Source organism: Solanum stenotomum, chromosome 5 (genome assembly GCF_019186545.1).
Source record: "Solanum stenotomum isolate F172 chromosome 5, ASM1918654v1, whole genome shotgun sequence".
NCBI classification, from domain to species: domain Eukaryota; kingdom Viridiplantae; phylum Streptophyta; class Magnoliopsida; order Solanales; family Solanaceae; genus Solanum; species Solanum stenotomum.
The window spans coordinates 6,386,001-6,412,893 of record NC_064286.1 but is presented as its reverse complement, the minus strand read 5'-3'; the positions used below and the strand labels follow the sequence as shown (position 1 = coordinate 6,412,893).

General features: G+C 30.2%; 2 protein-coding genes across 8 annotated transcripts in view; one reads left to right on the top strand and one right to left on the bottom strand.

Annotated features, from left to right (window-relative positions):
* Positions 1–26,893, bottom strand: part of LOC125865044 (wax ester synthase/diacylglycerol acyltransferase 11-like) — a 55,015-nt gene that overhangs the window by 9,242 nt on the left and 18,880 nt on the right. The gene's annotated exons all lie outside the window — the stretch shown is intronic.
* On the top strand, positions 9,505–12,625 carry LOC125865047 (GABA transporter 1-like). Its single transcript, XM_049545208.1, has 7 exons — positions 9,505–9,651; positions 9,720–9,950; positions 10,824–10,921; positions 11,150–11,336; positions 11,419–11,549; positions 11,748–11,981; positions 12,080–12,625. Exons 1-7 carry the CDS (start codon positions 9,564–9,566, stop codon positions 12,458–12,460), a joined length of 1,350 nt encoding a protein of 449 aa, XP_049401165.1. The 5' UTR covers positions 9,505–9,563; the 3' UTR covers positions 12,461–12,625.

Below are 26,893 nucleotides of genomic sequence, written 5' to 3'. Positions count from 1 at the left end.
CATTAAGTATTGTGATATTTATTCTCATATCATATTTCCAATCGGCTATGTATCAGCAAGGGAAGCAAAAGTAGAAAAGGATCACAGGATTCATTTCTTACTATTGAAAGCAACTTTCCCTAGCTTTATTTCTTTGAGTTGCTTCAGATAAAATTAAATGATCGTATTTAAAAGGCCCAGTTTTAATCCATTAAACCAAAAAGACTGGTATACAACCAGATAAATACAGATTCTAATCAAGATGAATGACAATGTTAGTACAGAAACAAAACATCCTTTAGGCCCTAAACACCATCAACCACCACTCACAACCAACATGAACTAATGATAAATGTTCTTCTATATAGAGATCTATTCTTTTAACTATTAGCATTCATAAAGTTTTATCACTGTGTCTATTTTGAGCCAATCACAAACAAAGCACATAGTACATTAAACATGTGTACTTGCATTGTAGAATAGCAGAGTGCCTGCAACCCAAAAATTCATGCAGTTGGTCTGATAGCAAAACAAAGACAAGAAGAAACATCCCACAGAATCATATAGCACAAAAGACTTAATGAAGAAGACAAAGGAATTGATTGAAAATTTCGCCATTTGATCTCATAACTAAGAAAGAGTTCATTATTCAAGGACACTATGTAATAAAAATGCAGATCTCGTTAGAGAAGCTATTAGAAATCACTATGGATTTTTATTAGACTTTCGAGGATAATACTATGAATTTACACTTGACTGATGGAGCAACTAGCCTATTAAATAAGGTCAAATGTTTTTCGACAGCTTTGAAATTAATTGGAGAGTCAAACATCAGAATAGGTTAATACATTCAAGTGTATTCTTTACTTGCTTGGAAAAGAAGTTAAGATAAGAAAAAAGAACTAAGCACATGAATTTGAAACGTTTGTTTCTATCTAAGAATTTGAGACTTGACAGTGATAATCTACCTGAAATCTAAGTTAACAGTTACATTGATGCTACATCTCAGTGCCACAAGGACTTAAGGCGATATTTTCAAGATGGACCGAAAGGACTCACGATGTACCTAAAAAAAGTTAGTTGTTTTACCTTAAAGATTATTTAATTAAAGTTTCACGAAAGCAACTACATTAATGTTACAACCCAGAACAGGAGTCCACAACCTTAGTTTCATATTCCTATTGATACTAGCTGAGTTTTTAGTTCTAAGCATACAACAAATCACATATTTTGAGTATTTACTTTCTTCAAGAATTTTAAAAATAAAGATCATTCATTCCAGTTACACCTACAAGTAATATTCGATCTCAACCTTGTTGAGTTCTATATTTAAATGAAGATCGTTTTATACTTCATTGCGAGCTGTAATTTGATTGTATCATCCATCTAGTAGTGACTCAACCAACGATACAAATAGATATGAAATCGATAGTATTAATGACAGCAAAATAGTGATAAAGGCATAGTAGAAGTAGGGGTGTACAAAATCAAACCGAAAATCGAACCAAATCACAAACCGAGTCAAATTGAAAGGAAAAAAAAACAACTGATGGTTTGGTATTGGAAAAAAAAAAACGACCATACTTGGGTTGATTTGGTTTTAACTTAAAAAAAAGTCAACCTAAGACCAAACAAACCCGACATTTTATATATATATATATAATTTTTAAGTTTATTTTAGGGATAAGGGTCTGAAAAATATCCAACTTTGGTCGGATTTGCTGTTGCGATACTAAACTTTTATGAAGATCTATTACCTCCCTAGACTATTTAATACCGTATTTTAAACATATATATTTGCTCATGTGGACATAAAAAATAATGCAAAATTATAAATAGTAATGTGTCCACGTGGGCACATATATACCTTTAAAATACACTATTAAATAGTTCATGGGGTAAAAAATATTGTATTAAATAGTCTAGGGAGGTAATAGGTCCTTATGAAAGTTTACTATCGCAACAGCAAATCCGACCAAAGTTGGAGTATTTTTCAAACCCTTATCTCTTTATTTTATACATAAAAGTATTACTTTGATGTAATTTCTAAATATTACTTATACTTTTTCATAAGTCTTATCTTTTAACTTTTTTTTTTCAAGTTTTTTGAGACTTAGAATTTTGAATGGTCCAATAAAGGTTATTGTCCGAAAATTTCAGTAACTCTAATAAAACTCAATTCAAAATTAAATCAATAGTAATTCTAACATAAAAAATTAATTCAACATTAAGAAAGACAATAATGTTGAATATTTATTCTTTAGTTTTACATTGATTTAAACATTTATAATGCATAACCTAATTGTAGTTTTCCTTTAATGTTGAATAATGTAACTAATACTTATTTGAGTGGTCATTTTTATTATGACTTATTAATTTGTAATATTTATTTTATACGATTTCATTATTATTTTTTATTGAATATTTAAGTGTCATCACATCTCACATTATGTGTTATTTTCTTAAGAAACACCTTAGATAGTTGTATTTTGGTTAGACTAAAGAAATATTTGGAGCACAAGTTAATTATATGCTTGTATGAATACTTTACCGGAAAAATTCAAAAATCCAAAAAAGCCCAAGCTTTATTAGTTTGGTTTAATTTAAAAATTTGACACAAATAATGATTTGATTTGATATTTGAAAAATTCGAACCAACCCGAAAAAAATCCGAGGTTGAAAACCTTGAAAAAATATGAGTTTTATTAGTTTAATTTGATTTATAAATTTTAAAATTTGATACAAATAATTTGATTTGATATTTGAAAAACTCAAACTAACCCGATAATGTACACCCAAGGTAGAAGTATGGAATTGAAAGATCAAATGCTCAGTCAATACTATCCAATATGGGCAAATTTATCTTCAGTGGAATTAATTTTCCTACTTCAATGAAAACGTCCCACATAATACTACTATAATATATGTAACATCCGACAATTTGAAATAACTTTGAAAAAGCTTGAAATTGGAAATAGTCATTTTTGGAAAAAAAAATGTGAAATTTCAAAATCTGGAAATTTGGCTAAGTATGGAAAATAATGAATTTTTGGCCAATTTTGAACAGTTATAGCTCCTAGATCAGGATGATCTAGGTGTGGTTCCAGTCATGTTTGCAAAGTCCGTGGAATGATCTTTCCAACGCCATAGAGTTTGCTCGTTTCCGAGTTTGTATGAGCGAGTTATGCCCTTTGAAAGTTGGGCAGTTGGCAGGAAATCTGTCCGGAAATTTGTAAGGGTATTTTGGTCTTTTCCCTAGCCTTGTCTTTGGATATATATATTAAGGTGTAAGACTTAATTGTGATCAGTTTTTCCCTTTTTTAAAAAGAGTAAGGTTTAGGGTTCTTGAGAGAAAGGAGAAGAAGAAGCAAGATTTCGTCAAAAGATCGTCGTGGATATCGTCGGGGGTGATCCCTTTTAGGTATGTGAGTTCATAGTGTTGGGTTTGTTCTTTCCCCCACACGCCAAGCTCATTTAATTTCGAGAAAAGATTGTTTATGTTTGATTGAATTGAAGTTGTTGGTTGGAATTATTGAAGTTGTAGTTGTGTTGTGTTGTAGTTCTTGTTGGTTTGGTGTATGTTTCCGGGAGTGTTTTTGAGTTGAAACTAGTGTATGCTAAGGGTTTTGATGATCCTAAGTGCTTGGGGGGTTGAAGCTTTGAATATTGGAAGGTTTAGAGTTGGAGAAAAGGAAGAGAAAAGTCAAGTTTTCGGGGAAAAGGGCTGGGGCGTCATGCCAGCCAGCGCGCCCCAAGAGGGACTCTGAGGTCCAGCCCCTGGGGCGCCGCCCCTACCAGAGCCCCAACCAGACCTCTCTGAAGTTTGAGGTCTGGCGCTCCGCGCCTCTCAGAGCGCCAAGAGCGCCAAGCTTTCCCATTCCTTCCCCACTTTCTCATACATGTTCCTAGGTGTTGTACCTATGTTCCCTAGTTGTTTCCAACACCCCAAGGTACGTTTAAACGTCAAGAACTCGTCCATAACACGTGATCAAATACCTTGAATCCATGATTCCAATTCAAGGAGAGTAAGTTTCCAAGTCAAGGGAAGTTAAGAGTTGAGTCTAGAAGTTCAAGAAGGGAGTCAAAGCAAGTCTTTAAAGCTTTCCAAGAGTCTTTGTTGAATGTTTTAACTTCATTTTAAGGCTCAAGTTTCAAGTTAAGTCAAGTTTCAAGTTAAGTCAAGAGTTTAAAGTTGAGTTCATTTCTCAAAAGTTATTAGGGAACTATGTATTCCCAAAGAAGTTTCCAAATGTTTTTACATTTGAGTAAGAAAGGAACTATGATTCCAAAAGAGCCTTTGGGCTAGTTTTCAAGAAAAAGGAACATTGTTTCCAAGTGAGCCTTCGGGCAAAGTTTTGAGTAATTATCTCAAATAAAGAAAGATGTGTTTAAAACACTTATGAGCTAAGTATTTTTGGGAGTAGTCTTGAGCACCGAATTGGGGACACGAGTTCATATAAACTCAACTCTCCATAAGAACCATGCGCCAACATGGGAGTTAACGGGTCATACTTTTTAGATGAACCCGTAAGATTAAGCTAGTGGATCCACTTAGTAAAGTTAGCTTCCTATATCACGGCAAGGTATAGGATGGTCCTTGGGCAACGTGAGATAAAACGTTATATCACCACTAGGGCTCATAGTGGTGATTGTCGGTTGAAAGAGTCTCCCACTTTTATATAAGTAAAGTTGAGTTGTTATTGTTTTACCTTTAACAAGCTAAGTTATTTACACTATTTTACAAGCTTTATATATTGCATGTGTCGTATTGCTATATATATTGAGTTCAGTTATTCATGAGTTGAACAGAGCCAAGGTAAGAGTTCCTTTGTACTCTTTTCAAGCTTAAGTTGTGGTTTAGCTTTCCAGCTCGCATACTCGTACATTCAATGTACTGATGTCAGTTGGCCTGCATCTTATTATGATGCAGACACGGGTACCCAGGGCCAGCATCCGGTTCGCCGTTGATCCAGTTGAGTACTTCCGAGTCAGTGGTGAGCCTCTTTGCATTCCGGAGGACTCGATCATTTTGTTCTCTTAGTTTTGTTTTGTTAGGATGTTTTGGGGTCTGTCCCAACATCCATCTCAGTATTATAGAGGCTTCATAGACAATCAGTCAGTTGGTTTGGAGTCTCTCATCTATGTATATATGTAAATATTATATTTTGAGACTCGAGTTGCCTTTTTGGCCAGATTTTATTTCAGTCAGGTGGTTTTAAAACCTTGCATTGCATTGAGTTATTCCGCTGAGTTAAGAAAACCAGGCCAAGGGTTCGCTTGGGGCCAGCAATGGTCTTCGAGTGCCGTAGGCTCGGGGCGTGACAATATATCAGTTGACTAGACCCAATAACAATTACTCTTAAGTATTACTTTGATTTATTGGAAGCACATAGCATTAGTTGATCAAATTGCCACAAGTATATAGATTATATATTTAAATTATATATGCTAACATAAATTAAAAGGGCTTTAGTCATTGACGACCTCTTAAAGTTGTTCAGATATTTTATTTAAACACTTTAATGGTCCTTTTTTCCTATTAGACACTTCAATTTTAAAAAATAAATATCTATCAAACATTTTTCTGACACTTAATCAAAACAGAAAGTGCATGTAATACATATACATATGATGTAGCAAAATGACAAATCAAATAATAACACGTAACATTTCAATTTAAAATAATTATAAGAATAAATTTTAAATATAAACAAATTTATATCTGAATCTAAAAAAAAAGAGCAACTAAAAAAAAGAAAAGGAAATTATACACCCTACGCCCCCCCGTACTGCAGCTCACCTCACCTCACCTCTCCCTTTCTTCTCTTTCACCAACACTTGTCCACCATTGTTAACTCTCAAAATAAGAAAATTGGAGTTTTAGTAGGCGTTTGGCCATGCGATACCATATCACGATATGGTATCGTGAGTGAGATGGAATCAGCGTTTGGACATGCGATTTTACGCTGATTCCATCTCATGATTCCATATCATGAGAGGTGATACCATATTCTCCAAAAACCATGTGATTCCATATCATGATTTGAGATATTTTAATACAATAATTGATCCATGAGTTTATATTTTGTTAAAACAACCGCACATTTATATCTACTAACCATTTGTTTCATATGTAAATAAAATTTATAATCACATCATTACTTTTTAAAATTTATTATTCTCACCGACATAAAATTTATTATTTTCACCAACATATAGTCATTTTAACTCACACCTCACGATTGTGAAACTTTTCAACATTCACTTGAAACAATTAACCGGCATGTTAAAATAGTTGCCGAGGCAATTAGCAAGATGGCACCAACATTTATACAACCAAAAAATATGACTGGTGTACATTCCAAAATTCGACATAATACTCGATTTTGGCCTTGGTTTAAGGTAAAATTTCAATCACATTAATAAATTTATTTTATTGCCTTAATAAGTGACATTTATATTTTATGTGTAAGTAATTAGTATTTAGTTACATATTTCCTATCAACTTTGTTTAAAGAGATAATATTTATTTTATGACTTTGCATTGTCTTGGAAGCACTATTTTTATTACTCTTACAAACATTATTTTTATGAAGAGCATTCTATAATGCTTCCAATTTATTTTATGTTCACTAAACTAATATTGATGTATTTTTTATTTGGTAGGATTGTGTTGGTGCGATTGATGGAACATATATAGAAGGGAAGGTTCCTAAAGCGGTGCAACAAGCATATCGTAATCGCAAAGGAAGAACATCACAAAATGTCTTATGTGCTTGTGATTTTGATATGTGATTTACCTTTGTTGCTACTGGTTGGGAAGGTACTGCACATGATAGTAAAGTACTTGAGAATGCACTTGTTGAACCAACGTTACAATTTCCATTTCCGCCACATGGTAACTTTAAATTACATTCTTAGAATAAATATTATTTATTTACACAAAGCCGTCTCATTTACGTCATATATACTTTTAGTAATTCTTTATAAAATATTTTTTTGTAGATAAATATTATGTTGTTGATGCTGGTTTCCGAAACACAAAAGGGTTTTTATCTCCATACAAAGGACTACACAAGTTCAACGTGAGGAAATTGTCCGTACTATGTGGGAGCATTTTATTAAAGACTAGTACACTACAATTTATGTTCAATTTTTTTTATTAAATTAAAGTTAGATGAAACAATTACTTAAGTGGAGAATAAATAACTTTGTAATAATTTATTATGCGATGTTATATTTTTTTGTTTATTTGATAAGATTGAATAAACAATTGGGGCTATTTTAATAGTTTTACAACTTATGGGATTTTTATGTTTATGAGAAAATATACAACACAAAAATTCCAAATCGCATGTCCAAACAAACCTTTAATTTCATCTCATGATTCCATATCATGATACCATATCATGATTCCATATCATAATACCATATCGCATGGTCAAACGGGCCCTTAATATGAGTTAATATTTTTTATGGTCACTCAACTATCAACTCTTTTCATAGAAAGAAACTTAACTTTGATCTTTAACTCAAAAGTCACTCAACTATGAGATCTTTGCATATAAAGTCACTCAACTATTTACTTATTTATCTCATTAAAATTTGTTGATGTGGAATTTTTATTTCTAACTAAAATTTTAAGAAATAAACATATATCCATTTAAATCATTTAATATCCGCTCCACTTGACCCAACCCGCTAAAAATATAATATTGACCCTCTTAATTTATCTTTATTTTCTAAAATTATTTTCTCTGTTCTCCTTTGCATTTTTTCTTTTCTTCTTTTTTTTTTGTAAAAAAAATCTCAATTTGAGCCTCTTCTTCCTTCTTTTAGTTAGGGATATCTCAATTTCTGATCACACTAAATTATTCTCTTTTGTCTCCGATTTTATTTTATTTTTTGGTTATTGTTCATAAGCATTGTTAGCTTTAAATGATGTTGTTACTGCGAGTCGTCATATGAAGGCGAAAAGATAAAAAAAACCTATTTCGAGAAAAGCCTTTCGATATTGCCTGAATCTAAACTCGCATTATCCGGCGCTTTTCCATGGATTCTCTCTTAATAAACTCTCCATGTACAACCCTGCATCCTTCTAATAATATTTTAATCACAATCTAATCCCTATTTAACCTTGCATACTTTCTATGCAAATATCTCATAGTTGAGTGACTTTTGAGTTAAAAATCAAAATTAAATTATTTTCTATGAAAAAAGTTGATAGTTGAATAACCATCAAAGATATTAACTCGTTTTAATATATATACGAAGTATGAATTTATAATTTTTATCTCTGTTTTTGCTTCTTTTTCATTTTTATTTGAATTGATAGTGTTTTGTTGAAAAATCTGTTCTTCTTTGTTTATTGTGATTTCAGAAAACAAAGTTTCATTTCTATTCGATTGGTGGGGAAGAAGGGGCGTGGGTCGGGGGAGATGAAGAGTGAGAAAATATTTAACTAATGGTCATCATTTTCTCTAGTAAAGAAGATGTGGATGGTGATCTCCATTTTTTTCATGCAAAAAAAGACATAGATGATGATCTCCATTTTCCGACAAAGAACTCTGATGATGAAAACAAAAAAAGGAAGAAGGAAAGTAGAAAAAATAAATGGTGGTGTATTATTATGAAGAAATGGTGGCAGATAGAGAGAAAGAGATAAGCTTTTAAAAAAAAAATTTTAAAAATTAAAAAAGAAAAGGAAAATGTAAATATATTAATTTCACGCATTCAACAAGGAGTGCATTACACTTTTTGTGCCACATTAGCATAAAGTGTCTAAGTGGTTCAAATTCGAGAGGATATAATTGTTCAATAGGCACAATTCCTAATTAAGGTGTCTAAGTGAATTATGCGGATAATTTTAAAGGCCAGATATAACTTATGCCAAATTAAAATAATACTTATATGAAGCAATGGCCTGCAATCTTTCCTTCTTTTCTTCTGTTTTTGTTTTTGCGAAACAAAAGATGAGAAAAAGAAGAACGAGTCAATTCTTCTAAGGGTGTGGTAGGTAGGTGGAAAAATGTTTTTCACGGAAAATAATTTCTTAGAAAATGTTTTCTTGGAAAATGAGTGAGTATTTTTTAGTGTTTAATAAGTAAGCAAGAAAGTATTATTTTAAGAGCATTTATATGTTATCTTGCAAAACGTTATGAATACAGATAGAGATGGAGAATGGGGTGGGGTTAATTTGGGGGTGGTGGGGGTTGGGATGGTCAAGGTGGGTAAGGGATAGATAATTCATATGTTATCTCAAATATGTTTTCCTCCATAGTTACGTTGACTCTTCAAAATCATATAGTACTAGCCTAGCTATTTTTCAACATTTTCAATTAAACACACATCACATATTTTTGTTTCTATATCTACACTAATCAGTCACACTTGCAGTTAGTCCAAATTGTGTAGCTTGACTCAATTTTTTTCCTTACATGATGTTGAATATTTTTTCATTAATAATGGATGCTTGAAAGCTACTTCCATTAAGTCATCTATCACTAGACAATTGACTTCCCACTTTTAAGGTCGTTAAACAGTACCCATTAAGCTGATACCCACGAATATTGACTCTCACAAATATGGCTGTTGTACTTCCTATCCCAGAATATGCTGAAAATGGTCCCAAAGAGCTTGACGCCGGCAGCCTTTTCGTCCTGAAATCCCGAGGTGATCAATAATTGTTTCATTTCTTTTTAGTGTATCATATATGAATCTGAATGGTATAATTGGTATAGGGTCATGGTTGCACTGTGGATACCATTTGACAACGGCGATAGTGGCGCCGGCGCTGCTGAGTTTGCCGTTTGCTTTCACGTTGTTGGGATGGATAGGGGGAATGATATGCCTGAGCATGGCAGCGCTGGTCACCTTTTATTCCTATAATCTTTTGTCTTTAGTATTGGAGCACCATGCTATGCTTGGCAAGCGCCAGCTTCGTTTCAGAGATATGGCTCGTGATATTTTAGGTTCCAATATTCATAGCTTTTATTTTTCTTTTTAATCTACTTAAAAACCCATTTCTATCCCTTTCTTTTTTTTTTTACTCCATTCGTTCCTTTTAATTACTTGTCACAATTTCTTTTCTTTTTGATAGTCAAACACTATAAACTTTGTGACAAAAGGAAATTGATCCAATGATAAAAGCATTTTCACTTTCAACTCGAAAGTTATGAGTTCACCAAAAAGGTGAAAGGGGTACTGATAAAAAACACTATGATCTTTGACCAATGTTTTCAAATGTATTTTTTTTATTTATAATTGCAATTCATATTTAAGTTTTGATTTTAAAATAGCAAAGTAATCTAATCATATTAGTTTTGAAAGTTAATTAATTGGCTCTCGAACAGTGAAACGTGACAACTATTTTGGAATGAAGAAAATACTAACCTGCCACATGACATGTTTAAGATTAAATGACACTTTTATACATTCTAGATATCTTGAATTTAAGATCACAAGATTCAAAAAATTTCTTTAGTTCTTAAACTTTGTAGTAAATCAAAATCACATAAATGCATTGAAACAAAGAAAGTAGTTACTCCCTCCGTCCCATTTTATGTGAGGTATTTTGACTCGGCACAGAGTTTAAAAAATAAAGGAAGACTTTTAAAACTTGTGGTTCAAAATGAATGATAGAAATTTGTGTGGCTGTAAATCATTTTAGTAAGGGTAAAATAGACATTTTATAGTTAAATTATTACTTAATATAGAAATGTATCATTCTTTTTTGGACTGACTAAAAAGGAAAGTAAGTCACATAAATTGAGACAGAGGGAATATTTTTTTCATTAATTTAGTACTCTACTAGTACTAGTAGAGTAATTGAGCAAATGTAACAGGGCCAGGATGGGGCAGGTATTTTGTGGGTCCACTTCAACAAGGCTTATGTTATGGCTTAGTCATTGCATCAACTCTTCTTGGTGGGCAAAGCCTCAAGGTTAGTCTCACCAAGTCAAAAATGATAACAATTTAATTACAGTTAGATATGTTCTTTTAGTTACAATTATTATTTTTGTAAATGTCTCCAAATCTATAATAATATTAGATCTGATGACAATTAATCAATACCACTAAGAATTTTAGCATTAATTGTTTATTATTGTGCAAAATGAGATCACAAAGTTATTGTTGTTGTATTTCATGAGTATTTTTCTTCTTCTTTCAGTTCATTTATTTGTTGAGTAGACCAAATGGAAGCATGCAGCTGTACCAATTTATCATTATCTGTGGAGGGCTAACACTAGTGATGGCACAATTGCCATCCTTCCATTCCCTAAGGAATATCAATCTTGTCTCCTTGATTCTCTGTCTTATTTATTGTGCTTGCACAACTGCAGGATCCATTCACATTGGTAATTATATATTTCCATCTCTTAATTTTAAAAAAAAAACCTATAATTAATTAAAATTAATTCATTTCTTGTATACATATAGGACATTCTAATAAAGCACCTGAAAGAGATTATTCAATTACTGGGGTTGGTATTAATCGCATATTTGGTATCTTTAATGCTATTTCTATCATCGCAACTACCTACGGAAATGGAATCATTCCCGAAATACAGGTTTGTTCTCTTGTATGTTAGCAAACATAATCGACACGTACTGTTAAAGCAAAAAGTCGTTAATGAGATGGGAGTTCACTTATAAGGCTTGGGCAATCCTTCTTCCTTTGAGCTAGCTTTTGGAATGTGAGTTAAGCCTAAAACCTAATTATAACAGACTGATATCTGATTGTATTTAACTTAATTTTTTGTGGACAGGCGACAATAGCACCTCCAACAACAGGGAAAATGTTGAAGGGACTATTATTGTGTTACAGTGTAGTGATATCGACATTTTTCAGTGTTGCGATTTCTGGATATTGGGCTTTTGGAAACCAAGCTCAACCATCAGTGCTCCAAAATTTCATGTTAGATAGGATGCCTTTGCTGCCCAAATGGTTTCTCTTGATCACTTATATCTTCACCTTTGTCCAAGTATCAGCTGTTAGCTTGGTAACGCTATTTTCACTTCTTTTTTTTGTCATAATTAGCATCGATATTTATTAACTTATATATGTTGCTAATGTTATACATACGCAAAATCTTGGCAGACTTACTTACAACCAACAAATGTAGTATTAGAAAAGAGATTTTCAGATCCAAAAAAAGGCGAATTCTCAATCCGCAATGTGGTTCCCCGGTTTATTTCCCGGTCACTATCGGTGATCATTGCGACAACGTTAGCTGCAATGCTACCTTTTTTTGGAGACATTATGGCTTTGTTTGGAGCATTTGGTTGCATTCCTCTTGATTTTATTTTGCCTATGGTCTTCTATAATGTCACTTTCAAACCTCCAAGAAAGAGCATAATTTTCTGGGGAAATACCATAATTGCTCTTGTCTCAACGGTGTTGTCTTTAATTGGGGCTGTAGCATCTGTGCGGCAAATGGTGCTTGACGCCAAGACATATCGTCTGTTTGCGAATATGTGATGGGAATTATTATAACGCGGGATTTTACTGAGAATGTTGTTATTGTATCCAAAATGTCAAGCACTTTCGGTAAAAGTTGAAAAGAAAAAATGTATTGTTATTGACTATATGAATACATTGAATGTCCATTTAGTATTTCTATATATCCTTATTTTATATGATGAACCTTTTACAATTTACATATGATTTTTTAGAAGTTGTACGTACCTATTATGAAGTTTTCCGAAGGATTTACAATTCTCTTGGGAATCATATCGACATAATCTTTTTATTTTAAATTTTAATGTCAAATTAAATTATTTAAAGATAGGCAAGACAAGTAGTAATCGATTAATTAGAACTTGGGAGTTGTACAAAAATCGGAAGCAAATAAAAACGCATATTAACTTGTTAAGGAAGTAAAAATACCTCTGAGTTATTTAAAATAGGTTAATTTATCTCATTGAAATTTTTTATTAAAATGGAACAAGGTTGAGTTGGAGTGTCAAAATGAAATTTAGAGACAAGTTTAAGGGTCTGCATATTTTGTTTGACCTATGAAATAATATTCATGAAAAAAAATTACCCATTAATTATTATAGTATATTAGATAATTAGAAAAGGTTCCTCGACATCTAATCATCGATGTAGGTATAAATTATTATTTCTTCTATAAAAAATTAAAAGTTTGAATTAATAATATAAAAAATAATATAACAAATAATTGATTCACTATTTGTATTTAATTAATTTCAATGATTAATATATAGCAAAATGTATATATTAATTTTATATACATGATTGTATTATTATTAAATTATTTATGTTCATTCTTTTTAAAATATATTTTCAATTATATATCTTACATGAATTTAAGACGGCAAAGAATATTTTGAACCTTTTGGATTTGAAAATAACATAGGTAAAATGTACCAACATGTGAAACTATGACATTTAACATTTCATGCGGAAAGTTAGAATTAATAAATTAAATTGTTAGCATGATTTTTTTTTACTTACACAACATAAAAATAATAACGGACAACTATGTAAAAATATTTAAACTATTTTTCGTATTTTATAAAATTAAAATAATCATAAATTAAAATATCCATGCAACGCACGAAAAGGGACGTAGGTGATTTTGTGCAGGACGTGAAGTTGTGGGGGGAATCAGCGTAGTTTTGTTACATTTTTCTCTATGTTTTTTAATTTGTTACATTTTTCTCTATTAGTTTTTAAATTTGTTACATTTTTCTCTATTAGTTTTTTAATTTGTTTTTCTTATAAAGATAAATAATGAAAATACAAAAATAAATGAAAAATAGGATTAAATATGCATCATGTATTATTTTTTTTAGCAATTTTCCACAATGGTGTTAATTTAATTTTCCATGTATTAAAAATTAGATTAAATAGATGCTCATCATTATAATGAAAAATTATAAGAATATGATTATTGTTTTTTTAAAATAAGAACTGTAAATAATTAAGTAACTATAAAAAAAAATGTAAAAAAATAATTAAAATAGCTACCAAAATTTGGATTTTTTAAAAAGTGGTAAAAGAAATAAAGGAAAAAATAACTAATTAGATAGATAAGCATCAATGTAATTTTAAAACACTCAGGATTTGAATTTATAAGAAATTGTAATAATTAAAATAAACTTTTTTAAAAAACAGTAAAACAACTAAAGTAACTGCAAATTTTGATTTCAAAAAGCTTTAAAATTTTAAAGGGAAATTAAGATTCAAAAAATTTTAATTTTTAAAATTTGATTTTTTATGGTGCTGCCCATGTGACATTTTTTATTTATCTCTCTCTCTTTATATATATATATATATATATATATAGCCGTCAAATTGGACTTAGCCCATGGGACTGGCCCAACCCAATCCGTTATTGAGATATGATTTTTTTCAAGTCCATTTAAAACTAGGGCTTATAAGCTCGGCTCATATAAGCCCTTAGCCCTTGGGGCTTGATCGGGGTTGGGTCGGGGTCGGCTCATGGGCTAAAACTATTTATTTAAGGGTGACTTATAGAAATCTCACTAGTGAGACCTGCTCTGATACCAATTGAAAGTCAAGAGAGGAGTGAATTAAAAATTCCTTCAGTCGACTATCTGTGTGGGAAAATCGATTCACCTATAGATTAGTATAACAATATAAAGTAAGAGTAAATGCAGTAAGTAAAAGATTCAGAGAGTTTTTATACTGATTCGAAACATCAATGTGGTGCCTACTTCCAGTCCCCTTGGGTTACAAGGATTTCCTTAAGAGCTTGTTAAGAACTTGGGCGTTACAAAGTGTTACGACTAAGAGCCATGTTTGATATGCAAATCAAATCTTCTACTTTGACACAACCTCTACTTGTATAACCTACACTCAGATCTTTCTTTCTCTTTTCTTTTTCGATTGTATACTCACGAGAATACAATGCTTTTATGAAAGACAATAGAAGACAACAGTAAAAATTCAAGTGAAGTGCGTACTTCACAACTAAGGCTAAGAGAATATTATATAGTGTTTGAGGATTACTAGCTTTTTTTAAGGAATAACCCAGGGTATTTCAAATCAAGGATCGTAGTTGAGTCCTTGATTTCGATTGATTGATTCATGTCCATATTAGATATGTGCATGAGCAAACCAATTCCTTCCTTCTTTGGAGATCTTCTTGTAATCTTGATTCTCTTCCTTCTCTTGAAGATATTTGTGTGATCTTGATACTTTGTTGATTTGATTTTCTATTTTCCAGATCCTAGTCAGACACTAGGATTGTGGTGACCTTGATTTTGTATCCCTTGAATGGTGGTTTTCCTTTCTTGTGTTGTTTCAGTAGGTGCATATTAATTTCTTCCTTTATGGTAGTACTTTGACGTCCTTTCTTTTTAAATTACTTGCTTGCGATTTATCAACATATGAGATAAGTATTTCATTATCAAAAGTAATCGATTATATGAAGCTATCGGTATAGACTTAAACTCCACTTAAATTTTTATCTATTATAATTTAATGTATGGTAATATAAAAACCTATCGATAGTTCGGCAGACCCATATCCAAGATTTATATCAAGTCAATAACGCTAATATATGCATAATGTGTGTTTGTACAAAGATTTTTAGAACTTAACTATGGTTAACTAACATGCATTTTTACCTTATTAAATAATTAACTATGGTAAATTTACGTAATTTAAGATAAGCATTTAGATAAATATTTATCATTAATGTATGTATAGTAGTCAAACTCTTTAAAAGAAATAAACAATTTTACTAGTCATCCGTATTGGCATAACTAAATGGTGCCCTTTATTTAGATCTAGTACGAATTATGCTAGGATAATGGGTAGAAATTTACCTTTTCTTGTGCAAATCATTAGAAGTAAGTAAATTAACTAATTTTCCTAATACACCACTAAAAAACTGCTAAAAAACGACGTACAGAAAAGCAACGGACGACGTCGCTCCAAAAAGCGACGCCATTTGCCACACTGTCCATCGCTTTTTAATAAAAATAATTTTTTTTAATTATTTTACAAAAAGCGACGGATGACATCTCTTAATCCATCGCTTTTTTCGCGAATTTTTACGCCAAATATATATATAATTAATAATTATCTATTCAATATATATAGCGACGTCGTCCGTCGCTTTTATTAAAAATAATTATATATAAATTAAAATATTAACGACGTTGTCCGTCACTTTTAATTTATTTTATTTTATTAATTATTTTTTTATTATAGCGACGGACGACATCTTTATGTCTGTCGCTTCTTGGTCAAAATATATGGTCAACTATTTTTAAAAAGCGATGGACAGTGTCTCTTAATCCGTCACTTTTTGGTCAAAATATTGGTCAACTTTTTAAATGAAAAGCGACGGACGGGGAGATGTTGTCCGTCCCTTTTCATTAAATATCTGAAATATCATACGCGATTTTTCCCCATTTTCCCTCTCTTCCTTCTCTCTAACGATTGTGCCGCCACTGCCGCTGCTTGCCACTGCCGTAGCCATCGCCGCTGCTTTCTCTCTCCATTGTCTGTTTCTCTTTTAATTTAAGGTTAGGGTTTTATCAAATTAGTTTTAAATTTTTTCATTTTTAGTTATATTTGATTTTGTTAATTAGTTTATTGGATTTGTGTTTTATTGAATGATTGATTGTGTTTGATAGTTAATGAATTAGGGTTATTAGGATTTGGGTACTAGTTTGAATTTGAAAATCTTTAATTTGATTGTGAATTGAGATTTTCAAATTCTAAGATAAGGACTTGTCAATAGGAAAAATACTGATCACCAAACAAAAAAAACAAACAAACAAAAAGGAAAAATCACTTGGAAGTAAATTACTCAAACATGATACGTTGTGTCACTTGTACTTTATTTGTCGTACTTATTAAAAATAGATGATTTAAAATAATTGTTCTTTTAGAAAATCAGGATATAATTTTAGGGAAATAGATCAAAAATACTCTTCAACTTTCGTTTAATAGCTAGTTTACCCTTCGTTATACTATGTGGTCATTCATACCTCCCGTTGTTAGGAAATTTGTCATTTGTACCCTTCAAACTAACGTTTTTAAATGCTGTCACATCTAAATTATAAATGTTTTATCATGTCTAGTTTAATACAAAGTAAATGATTTTTTCAATAATAAATATGTGTTGTTATTCACTTCACATTCTCGCATTCATCTGTTATCTTCTTTTCCTGATCTAATGTTTTGATCTTTGCAAATTGATAGTCATATCTTAACAATCCGTAAGGTCTATATACTCAATTGAACTGATATATATATATATATATATATATATATATATAAATAAATGCGAAGAATATTATAAAATGAAATTGAGGACTTCAAGAAATCTCGATTATAAATTTTAAAGTTGTGTTTACTTAAAGGTTAAAAAAATCAAGCTATTCACTTTAAAATATTTGAATAATTATTTGTTTCTTTGTTTTGTTATCTTAAGAAAATGATGAAAGCGATTATTTTCAATGGCTAGAAAACATGCCCATAAAAATAACTACATGGTCGATGCGATTATTTAACGTTATTATTTTAAGGATAAACAATCATTTGTGTATGTAAATTGAATTTAAATATGAAGATCTGAGAAAGTAATGAAATGCTTTATTAATTAAATGGACTAAGAACAGGACTTTTTTTTATTTTCTACTCGGTGTTTGGAGACCATATTGAAACTCTTATTAAATTTGGATGTTCATTGCAAGGCCCATTTGGGATGCCGCTCCCAACAAGATTTTTTTCATGTCCAGAGGTCAAAACTGAGACCTCCAATTAAGGATAAAGCAGTCTCAACCACTGCACCTCAACTCAAATCGATGAATAAGAACAAAACTTAACCAAGTGTAAGGATCACTAGCATTTATTATTGCATTGAAAAGAGGAGACTTGAGTCTATGTCATGAATCTTGAATTTTATGTTTCCACAACTCCACCAAATCCTTTCATATCTTCCCATCGCAATTGTAGTTTGCCAATTTCAGGCCCAAACTAGTCGTATATATCTAGATGGGCTTCTTAGGTAATTGTACATGGGAATGTGAAAAAAAAAAGGATTAGTTTTAAATATATACAATAAAGTTTTTAGTTTACCACAAATATAGTCATATTTTATTTATTAAAAAAAAAATAGCCAAAGGCATAAAAAGTATGCATCGACTATATAGCTTGCCAAAGTCATCAAAATATACATGGACTATGCAATATAGTTTATTTATACATGAGTTATACGCTAACTATACATTATGATACACTCAAAAAACTGAATATAGCTTAATTATACATGAAGTATACACTAACTATACATGAAGTACACACAGACTATTCAATCTCGATCAACTCAAAATCACCTCTAAGCAGTCCCAAATTTTAGATATGAAATCTTCTCGATATTTTGAGTCTTTTGATATATAATTCGTTCTAAACAATTCTCATTTGCTGTACATTCAATTTTTAGGAAAAAGATGAAGAAGGATGAGGAACCAAAAGCAACCGAAGAAGATGAAGAAGGAGGAAGTACGTAGCAGCAGAAGAAAAAAGAAAACAAGAAGAAGACACATGAAAGAAAAAGAAAACGAAGAAGAAGACGCAAGGCATTAAATATATAATATTATATGTACTAAATTATTAGTTTCAAGGTTATTTCATATGTTGGAAAAAATTTCTTAATATTTTTATATATTTTAAAATTTTGTTTATTTATTTTTAGATTTTAATATTTTTGTGTGACATTATTTGTATAAATCTGTATTCAATTGTTAGTTTCAAAATTATTTCATAGAGAACTCTCGTAATTAAAAAAATATATATTATCTACCATACATGGCCGGGTTGGTTCGGGTTTTTCAAATATCAAACCAAATCATTTGTGTCAGACTTTTAAATTTATAAACCAAACCAATAAACTCGGATTTTTTTAGGGTTTTTCGGTTTTTCCGATAAAGTATTCATACAAATATATAATTTACTTGTACTTCAAATATTTCTTTAGTCCTACAAAAATACAACTATCTAAGGTGTTTCTTAAAAAAATAACACAAAATATGATACGATTAATGACACTAAAATATCCAACAAAAATAATAATAATGAAATCGCGTAAAACAATTATTACAAATTAACAAGTAATAATGAAAATGATCATAATTTAAAAGTACTAAATAATGCTAAAATAAGTTCCATAAGTATTAGTTACATGACTAAATATTAAAGTAAATTAAAATTAGATTATGTATTTTTATTGTCTAAACCAATGTAAAACTAAAGAACAAATATTCAACATTATTGTTATTCTTAATGTTGAATTGATTTTCTTTTTACATTAGTATTAATTTGATTTTGATTTAAGCTTTATTATAAGAGCAATTTTCACATGTAGTAAACATAAAAATCATATTTGTATGTTATAGCTATAGTTTGCATAATAGCGTTTCATAGCAAATTTTATGTTTGCTATGGAGTTTTTGATTTGTATAATTCGCTAGATATATCAAATTATATACAAATTGTTCAGTTTTGTATAAATTCATTTATACAGTGTAATTTGTATAAAAAGATCTGTATTTGTATAATTATAAGTGTATAGGACGAAAAAATATGTATTTGTATTTGTATATACACTTTTCTCTCGATTTATACAAACACAAACGCATTTTATACATTTGTATACCGAATGGGTAATTGTATACCGAAAATGGTTAATTATATACCAAATCAGATGGCAAAAAAATGGGATGTTTGCTGGGAATTACAAATAAAATAAATTATGACTATAACATTTAATTTGAATTAATAGTTTGCTATTTCATACAATTTTCCCTTATTATAATTACCAACATATGTGGATTATAATTTTTATTGGACCATTCAGAATTCTAAGTTTCAAACTTGAAATAATATATTAAAAGATAAAAACTATGAAAATATATACGAAATATTTAAAAAATTATATCAAAGTAAATATTTTTATGTATAAAATTAAATTTAAAATTATATATATAATGTCGGGTTGGTTTGGTTTTGGGTTGGTTTTTTTTAGTTAAAACCAAACCAACCCAAATATAGTCAGGGGGGGTTTTTCAATACCAAACCAAACCACTAGTCGGGTTTTTTTTTTCCGATTTGACTCGATTTGCGGTTTGGTTCGATTTTCGGTTCGATTTTGTACACCCCTATCTACCATGTTTATGAGTCATTTGTGAATATGCAAATGATGCTATTCTAACAAATTGACCACGACCTTAATTTATTCCCTCTATTTCATATTAATTGAATTTTTAAAACTTTTTTCATTGTTCAAAATAATTGAATTGTTCAAAGTTCAAAATGAATGTTTGAAGTTTTTTTCATATTTGTCTTTTCATTTATTAAAATTTTATATTTTGTAGGAGATAAATTACACTTCCTACAAAGTTACATTTATAATTTCACAAAAAACAATAGTGAAAATTATAATTTAAATTATGTGGTTGAATGTTTTTCTTAATATGTATGAATTATCGCACAAATTCCGTTAATATGAAATGGAGGGAATAACATACTTGCTATTTTGATTATTAAATTCATATGGAAAATGTCGGACTTGTTTATTAAAAAAATTAATAAATTTATATATTGAAAAAAACGAAAAACTTTGACAAATTAGTAAATTGATAAACAAGAAAAGTGAAAAGTTTGAGGTGTAGAAATCATGAAAATTATGTTTATAGTTTGAGGTGTTGAAATCATGAAAATATTGAAACATGCTTAAATGTAATAATGATCATGTCTTGTAGGAAGCTTTTTGGAGAAAAAAATAAACTGCTTAGGACCCGTTTGGTAGGAGGTATTAATCAAAATAATTTATGGATTAAAATTTAGTTCAATAAAAGCATTGTTTAGTTACTTTATTTAACCTAATCCATAGATTAGTTATACTTCATACAAAGTCTTACTTTATCCCGAGAAAAGGAGGGATAACTAATCCAAGATTTAACAATCCTTGGATAAGATTCCTAAATGACTAAACTATCCCCAAATCTTTTTTCCTATTTTTTTTATTTGTCATTTAATGCTTTTTTTTTTATTTATATGAGAATATTTATAAATATTCGTTTAAATTCTCCAAATTCGTTCCAAGTAATTTGATGATTTCACAAATTAATATTTTTTTTCTCCATGTTTGATTTTGTTATATTGGGTTGGTTTTTTTCGTTTTTTTTTTTAAATGTAGTTCGTTGATTGACCACTTAAACTATTTATTTTTTTAAAAAATAAGCTTTGTGTATTTGAACAATTTAAGTAGCCTTAAATCTATGTTAAGTTTAAGGTATATTTGACCAACAAAAAATTAGAAATATACCGTGCTATCAAGAATCTCTATGGTGGCATATCACATCTCAAAATTAATAAAAAAAAATTAATATATTTTAGTATTTAACTTAACAAATTAAATGAAATATAAAATCTTATAATAACTCAAGGGTATAATAGGAAAGAAATTTTTCTAGAATTTTAAACCAAACATAAGATTAAATGGGAACAATGAACCAAACACTTGATAAAAACTAATCCCTGCATTACTAATTCATGCATTAGTAATCCCTGCATTATTCATCTTTGTTCCAAACGACCCCTTAGAGTCAAATTTACAAGAATATACGCCCTCTAATATAGGGTAATGCTAAATGGCCAAAAATTTAAAAATTCTATAATATCATTTTTATTTTAAAATAAATTGATCTTTTTTCTATTTGTTAATTAAAATGTATTAAAGTTAAAAGGGTAAAAATGTTTTAAAAGGTAAAATAATATAGGTAAAAGGGAAAAGGGTCAAAAATGTCCTTGAACTATGTGAAAGGAACAAAAATGCTCTCCGTTTATAGTTTGGCTCAAAAATGTCCTTATCGTTAATACTTTGGTTCAAAAATGTCCTTAAACTATATGAAAGGAACAAAAATGTCATCCGTTTGTAGTTTGGTCCAAAAATGCCCTTGTCGTCAATATTTTGGTTCAAAAATGCCCTTATTATTATTTAATGGGTCAAAAATGCTCATTTTTCAAATAAATATTTTTTTAACACATTCTTTTTCTAATAATGTTTTCTTAAAAAAATTACCAAATGTTTATCCTACTTCAATTCAGAAAAAAATAAAAAATGAATATATTTCTTATTTTTTATCGTTATATAAATATAAATTAATGATGGATATACTATAATCTTATATATGACATATCTTATATGTCCAAAGGGTACATGAAGTTATTCTATTTTAATTGATAAAATGAGATTAAGAAGAAAACAAATATTTCCTACGTTTTCATTTGTTAAAGTGACTTTAGAAGAAAGAAAACAAGAATAGTGTCTTTAATAATATTTTAATTAGGAAGAAGATGTGTTTAAAAAGAAAAATATATATATTTATTCGGAAAAGGGCATTTTTTACCCATTTTGTAACTATAGGGGCATTTCTGGACCAAAGTATTGACACTAAGGGCATTTTTGAGCCAAACTATAAACGGGGGCATTTTTGTTCCTTTCACATAGTTTAAGGGCATTTTTGACCCTTTTCCCTAGGTAAACTACCATTCTTAATTTTCTAGCCTAAAGGATTTTTCCCTCTAATATATACTCCCTAATTACTTGTTCACTTTTAAATTGGCAGACCTATCAAGAAAACAATAATTGACATACTAAGTTTACCATTTTACCACTATTAATTATGAAGTTGATGAATTAAAACTTAAGATTTTCAAGAAAATTTACCTTTTTCAAAGTAATTAATTGAGGGTATAATAGGTAAAAAAAATTGTCATTTCTTGAATTGTCAAAATTGACAAGTAATTATGAACAACTAAAAAAAGAAATGTGGAAAAATAATTAGGGACAAAGGAAGTATTAACTATTAAGTGAATGGCTTATAGTTCAAGAAAATTATTGGAATATTTTTTCAAGTTTACCCTATATTTAATGAAGTTTTTAGTTATCATACATTTTTTTAAAAAATAGTTTGGGAATAATAAAAAGAATAATAGTGAAAAGTACTTTTTTGTTATAAAATAATATATTGTGGATGTCCACTACATCAAGAAGTTACTCCATTACTTTCCTCCATTATGAAGATAACCATAACCTCCACCTTTATAACAATTATTCTTGTAACCTTTCACTTCCATAACCTCTCCATTATATTCATGTTAATGTCATGTTTATCACTAACCTTTTGTATGCTTCTATGTTACACTATAAATAGAGGCATAAGGGTTCATATTGTATATACTTGAAGATTGAAGTTTTGGAATAATAAGAAACGCTCTCATCTCTTGTCTCCCTATTTCTATTACTTTCATCTTCTATATTTCTTGTCTTATTTTGCTTTAGTTTTATAACACGTTATCAGCACGAGTTGCTCATTCTCCGTCAAGAATCAATGGTATGTATTTCTTGATTTATATGAATTATCCTAGAAGTTCTTTGGCTGCAAGGAATACTTCATATCCTATGTATCATTTGTACTAACAAAACTTATTTTGTGATTATTTTAAAATGGTTAGAAAATTATGATAATCTTCATAACTATATTGAGAGGGACTATTAAAATGTTTTAATTTATTTTAACTTGGGACTTTTATATGGTTCTAACATGTTGTTCTAATTAATTAGTTTTGTTCATTTTTAAGTCAAATTCAGATTATATTTATGGAATTCAATATTTATTTTTTGTTAATGCATTTGGTTTATTAAGACGTTGATTGAGGGTAAGAAGGTGAATTCAAGTTTCACCGCACCAAGTGAGTAAGACATCGAGTTAAAGTCTCGGTGCATCATGATAATAAGAAGTTGGGTTCAAGTCCCATTGATTTATGACCAAAGACGTCTTTATATGGGTAAGACATTGGGTTTAAGTCCTAATGCACTATAGTGATGATATGATGATGACTAACATAAAGTTATATACTTTTGACTGAAAGTCATGAAATTTGCCCAATTAATTTGCTCCATTCTCTTATGTGAATGTGGTAGCAGTGCATAATATGTCTGAAAAATGACAAGTGGTTGAATGTATGAATATGAGAGTGGTAAAATGTTAATGGTCATCATTGTGGTAATTAAAAGGAAGAACATTATGGGTTCTTAGATGGTCCTTCAAATGTGAAGGTAATTTTGTCCATCAAAGTGGTATGAAAGGTTATTGGGCACATTGTCTCTTAAGGTGGTCCTTCAAATGTGAATGTAAGTTTTATCCATCAAAGTGGTATGAAAAGATATTGGGCACATTGTTGTTGATGCAAGACAATTTGAAAAGTTTTGTAAATCCTCCATCAAAATAAAGGAATACAAAGTGGTAGTACATATGGTACATTTGACCTCTTAAAGTGATGTTGAGGTGAGTCACATAAATTTGATAATGCCAAAGCACGACAATGAGTTTCTGATAAAAAATTATGGAGCATGCACAAATGGTTATGATTCATTTCTTGAAGAGAATGTGACTTGTGTTCGTATAGATAAAGACATGTTCATGTATGGTTGGATAAATGTCACATCTCACCTCTACGGGAGGTTTGAGATATTGAAAAAAAAATATTTTGACATAAATGGTCATTTTGGTCATATACTTTGACTACTACACAAATATTGTGGTATGTTTTATTATGAACAATTAGAGGACAAAAGAAAGAAATAATTCTTTTCTATAAAGGTTGTGGTCATGACCAAAATAAATGTTGTTGTGTGGCAACACAAATTTGTCATTGATTGTCAAGAAATAAGTCTTGTATATAATAATTTTAACCATGACAATAATTATAATTTTCTCCTTGAAGGAGATGGTCACCATAAGAACGGTGTTGTGAAATTTGTGGCAGTACACAAACTTAATTAAGAGTTTCGGAAGAACTAATTTGTTACTATCCAGAAAAGAAAATAGTTCATAAGATTGAGGTTGTAGTAAGTCTCAAAAGAAATATTTTTAAGTTTCGGAGGAATAGAAAAAAAAATTATTATATTGAGACTGTAAATTATTGAAAGATTAAATAACTTCAGATTACTACAATCAAAGAGGGTTATGAATATTTACATAAAAGGTTACCTGCCTTTCGCTTGTTTGTTGAATACAAATATAAGCATGATGATGGAATCACTGTAATGACCCTAAAGGGCATTTTTGGAAATTTTCATAAAATGATTGCTTTACCCCTTCCGATAGTTGCCCCGAGTCCTAATTGTTGTATTTTCGAAGTTGGTTTGAAGGAAAATTGATGAAAAGTTGAGTTTTTGGAAAGTTGAGTTTTTACGAGTTAAAGTTTGGTTAAAAGTGCTATTTCGAGTCATTTGGAGTTTCGAGACTCGAATCAGATTTTTGTCGATTCCAGCAGTTTTAGAATGTCGAAACGGGTCTATGAGAATTTACGGAGTCGAATTTGGAGTTAAAATGAAGATTTGAGGTCCTAAGTTGCAAAAATTGTGAAATTTTGATCAAGAGTTGACTTTGGTCAACAAACGAGGTTCCGGTGCTCGAAATGGAATTCTGAGGGCACCGTTGGATTCAAGGGGTGATTCTAAGTCTAGAATGAGTCTTGGTTGAATTTTTAGAGGCGCCGAGTGCGTTTCGAGTTTTTGAGCCTAAAGTTAGTTTCTTGACGCCTTATCGATACCGGGTCAAGGAGACCTCGAATTGAAATTCCGACGATTTCATTGAGTCCGAAATGTCATTTTCAAGCTAGTAGCATATTTGGTTTGTGTTCGGGAAGTGCCAAATGAGTTTTGGGTGAGCTTTTAAGCTTCTTGGATGCTTTGACACTATTTCAGCAAATTGTGGCAACTAAAGGGTTCATTATTAGTTTTAAAGGTCGAAAAATTATTCCGAAGGTTTTGAAATTTTGAGCATGAATTATAGGACTTATCTGCAAATTTTGGTGCATTTTCGCTAACCCGAGATTGGATTTTTATCGCAAATAAGAAATAATTGTTTACCGAGTAGAAATGAAATTTTGACTGGGCAAACGAGCATGAAATTGAGCTCCGATTGAACGAGCAGGTCCGTATCATTATTTAAGACATTTACAAAAAGAATCGGGTCATTTCACTATCGTATGAGGAAATTACGGCCTTTTTAGTGAAAGATTAACTGCTGTTTTTCTGGTGCATAACAGTCATGTACTGTTATAAAAATCTTAGATTGTGTTCATTGGATATTTTGAGCATATCGGGAGTTCTAGAGATCGGAATGGAGTGATTCTTATGGGTTTCTTCTTGAATTAATATGAGGGTTAGTATTCAATCTTCAATTCGACATTTTCTCATAATTTCTTTATCTGGTTTTTTTTCCTATCCGTAAATCTCTTGGGAAAAATTGGGGTTTTATCGATTTGGACTCCCTTTTTGATGAAAAAGGTATATTTACGATCCTTATGTTATGGGTAAACTGATTTTGACATAAAATTATTGATTCATCGATTATTTTCATCATATTAACCGCGTACAATTTTGACTTTCCTGGTAAAGTTAAAGTTTGATAAATTGAGAATTTCAAGGTCGATCTTAACTCCGTTTTTGATGAAATTTCATATTTGAACTTATCTAAGCATGGGTAAGATGTTTTTCAAGAGATATTTCATTTTCGAGTCGGGGTTTCGGATCCGAATATTTTAGGCTTCTTTAAGAACGTTGATTTTCCTTCAAATTGAGTTTGTGAATTGATTTCAACTCCGTTTTCAAATTCGTTTTCACCATTAGCTTCCAAATACTTTAAGGATCATTTTACATCAAAAATTTCCAGATTTGGGTATCGTTTTTCGGTATGAGACTTTTGGACTGTTTTTCCCTTTTTCCCTAAAATTCTTGATTTTGGTGTCATTGGACTCGAATTGTGATTGTGAATAATTGTTTGAACAGATTATCGTGATCCGGATTATACTCGAAAAGGAAAGGCTCAAGTC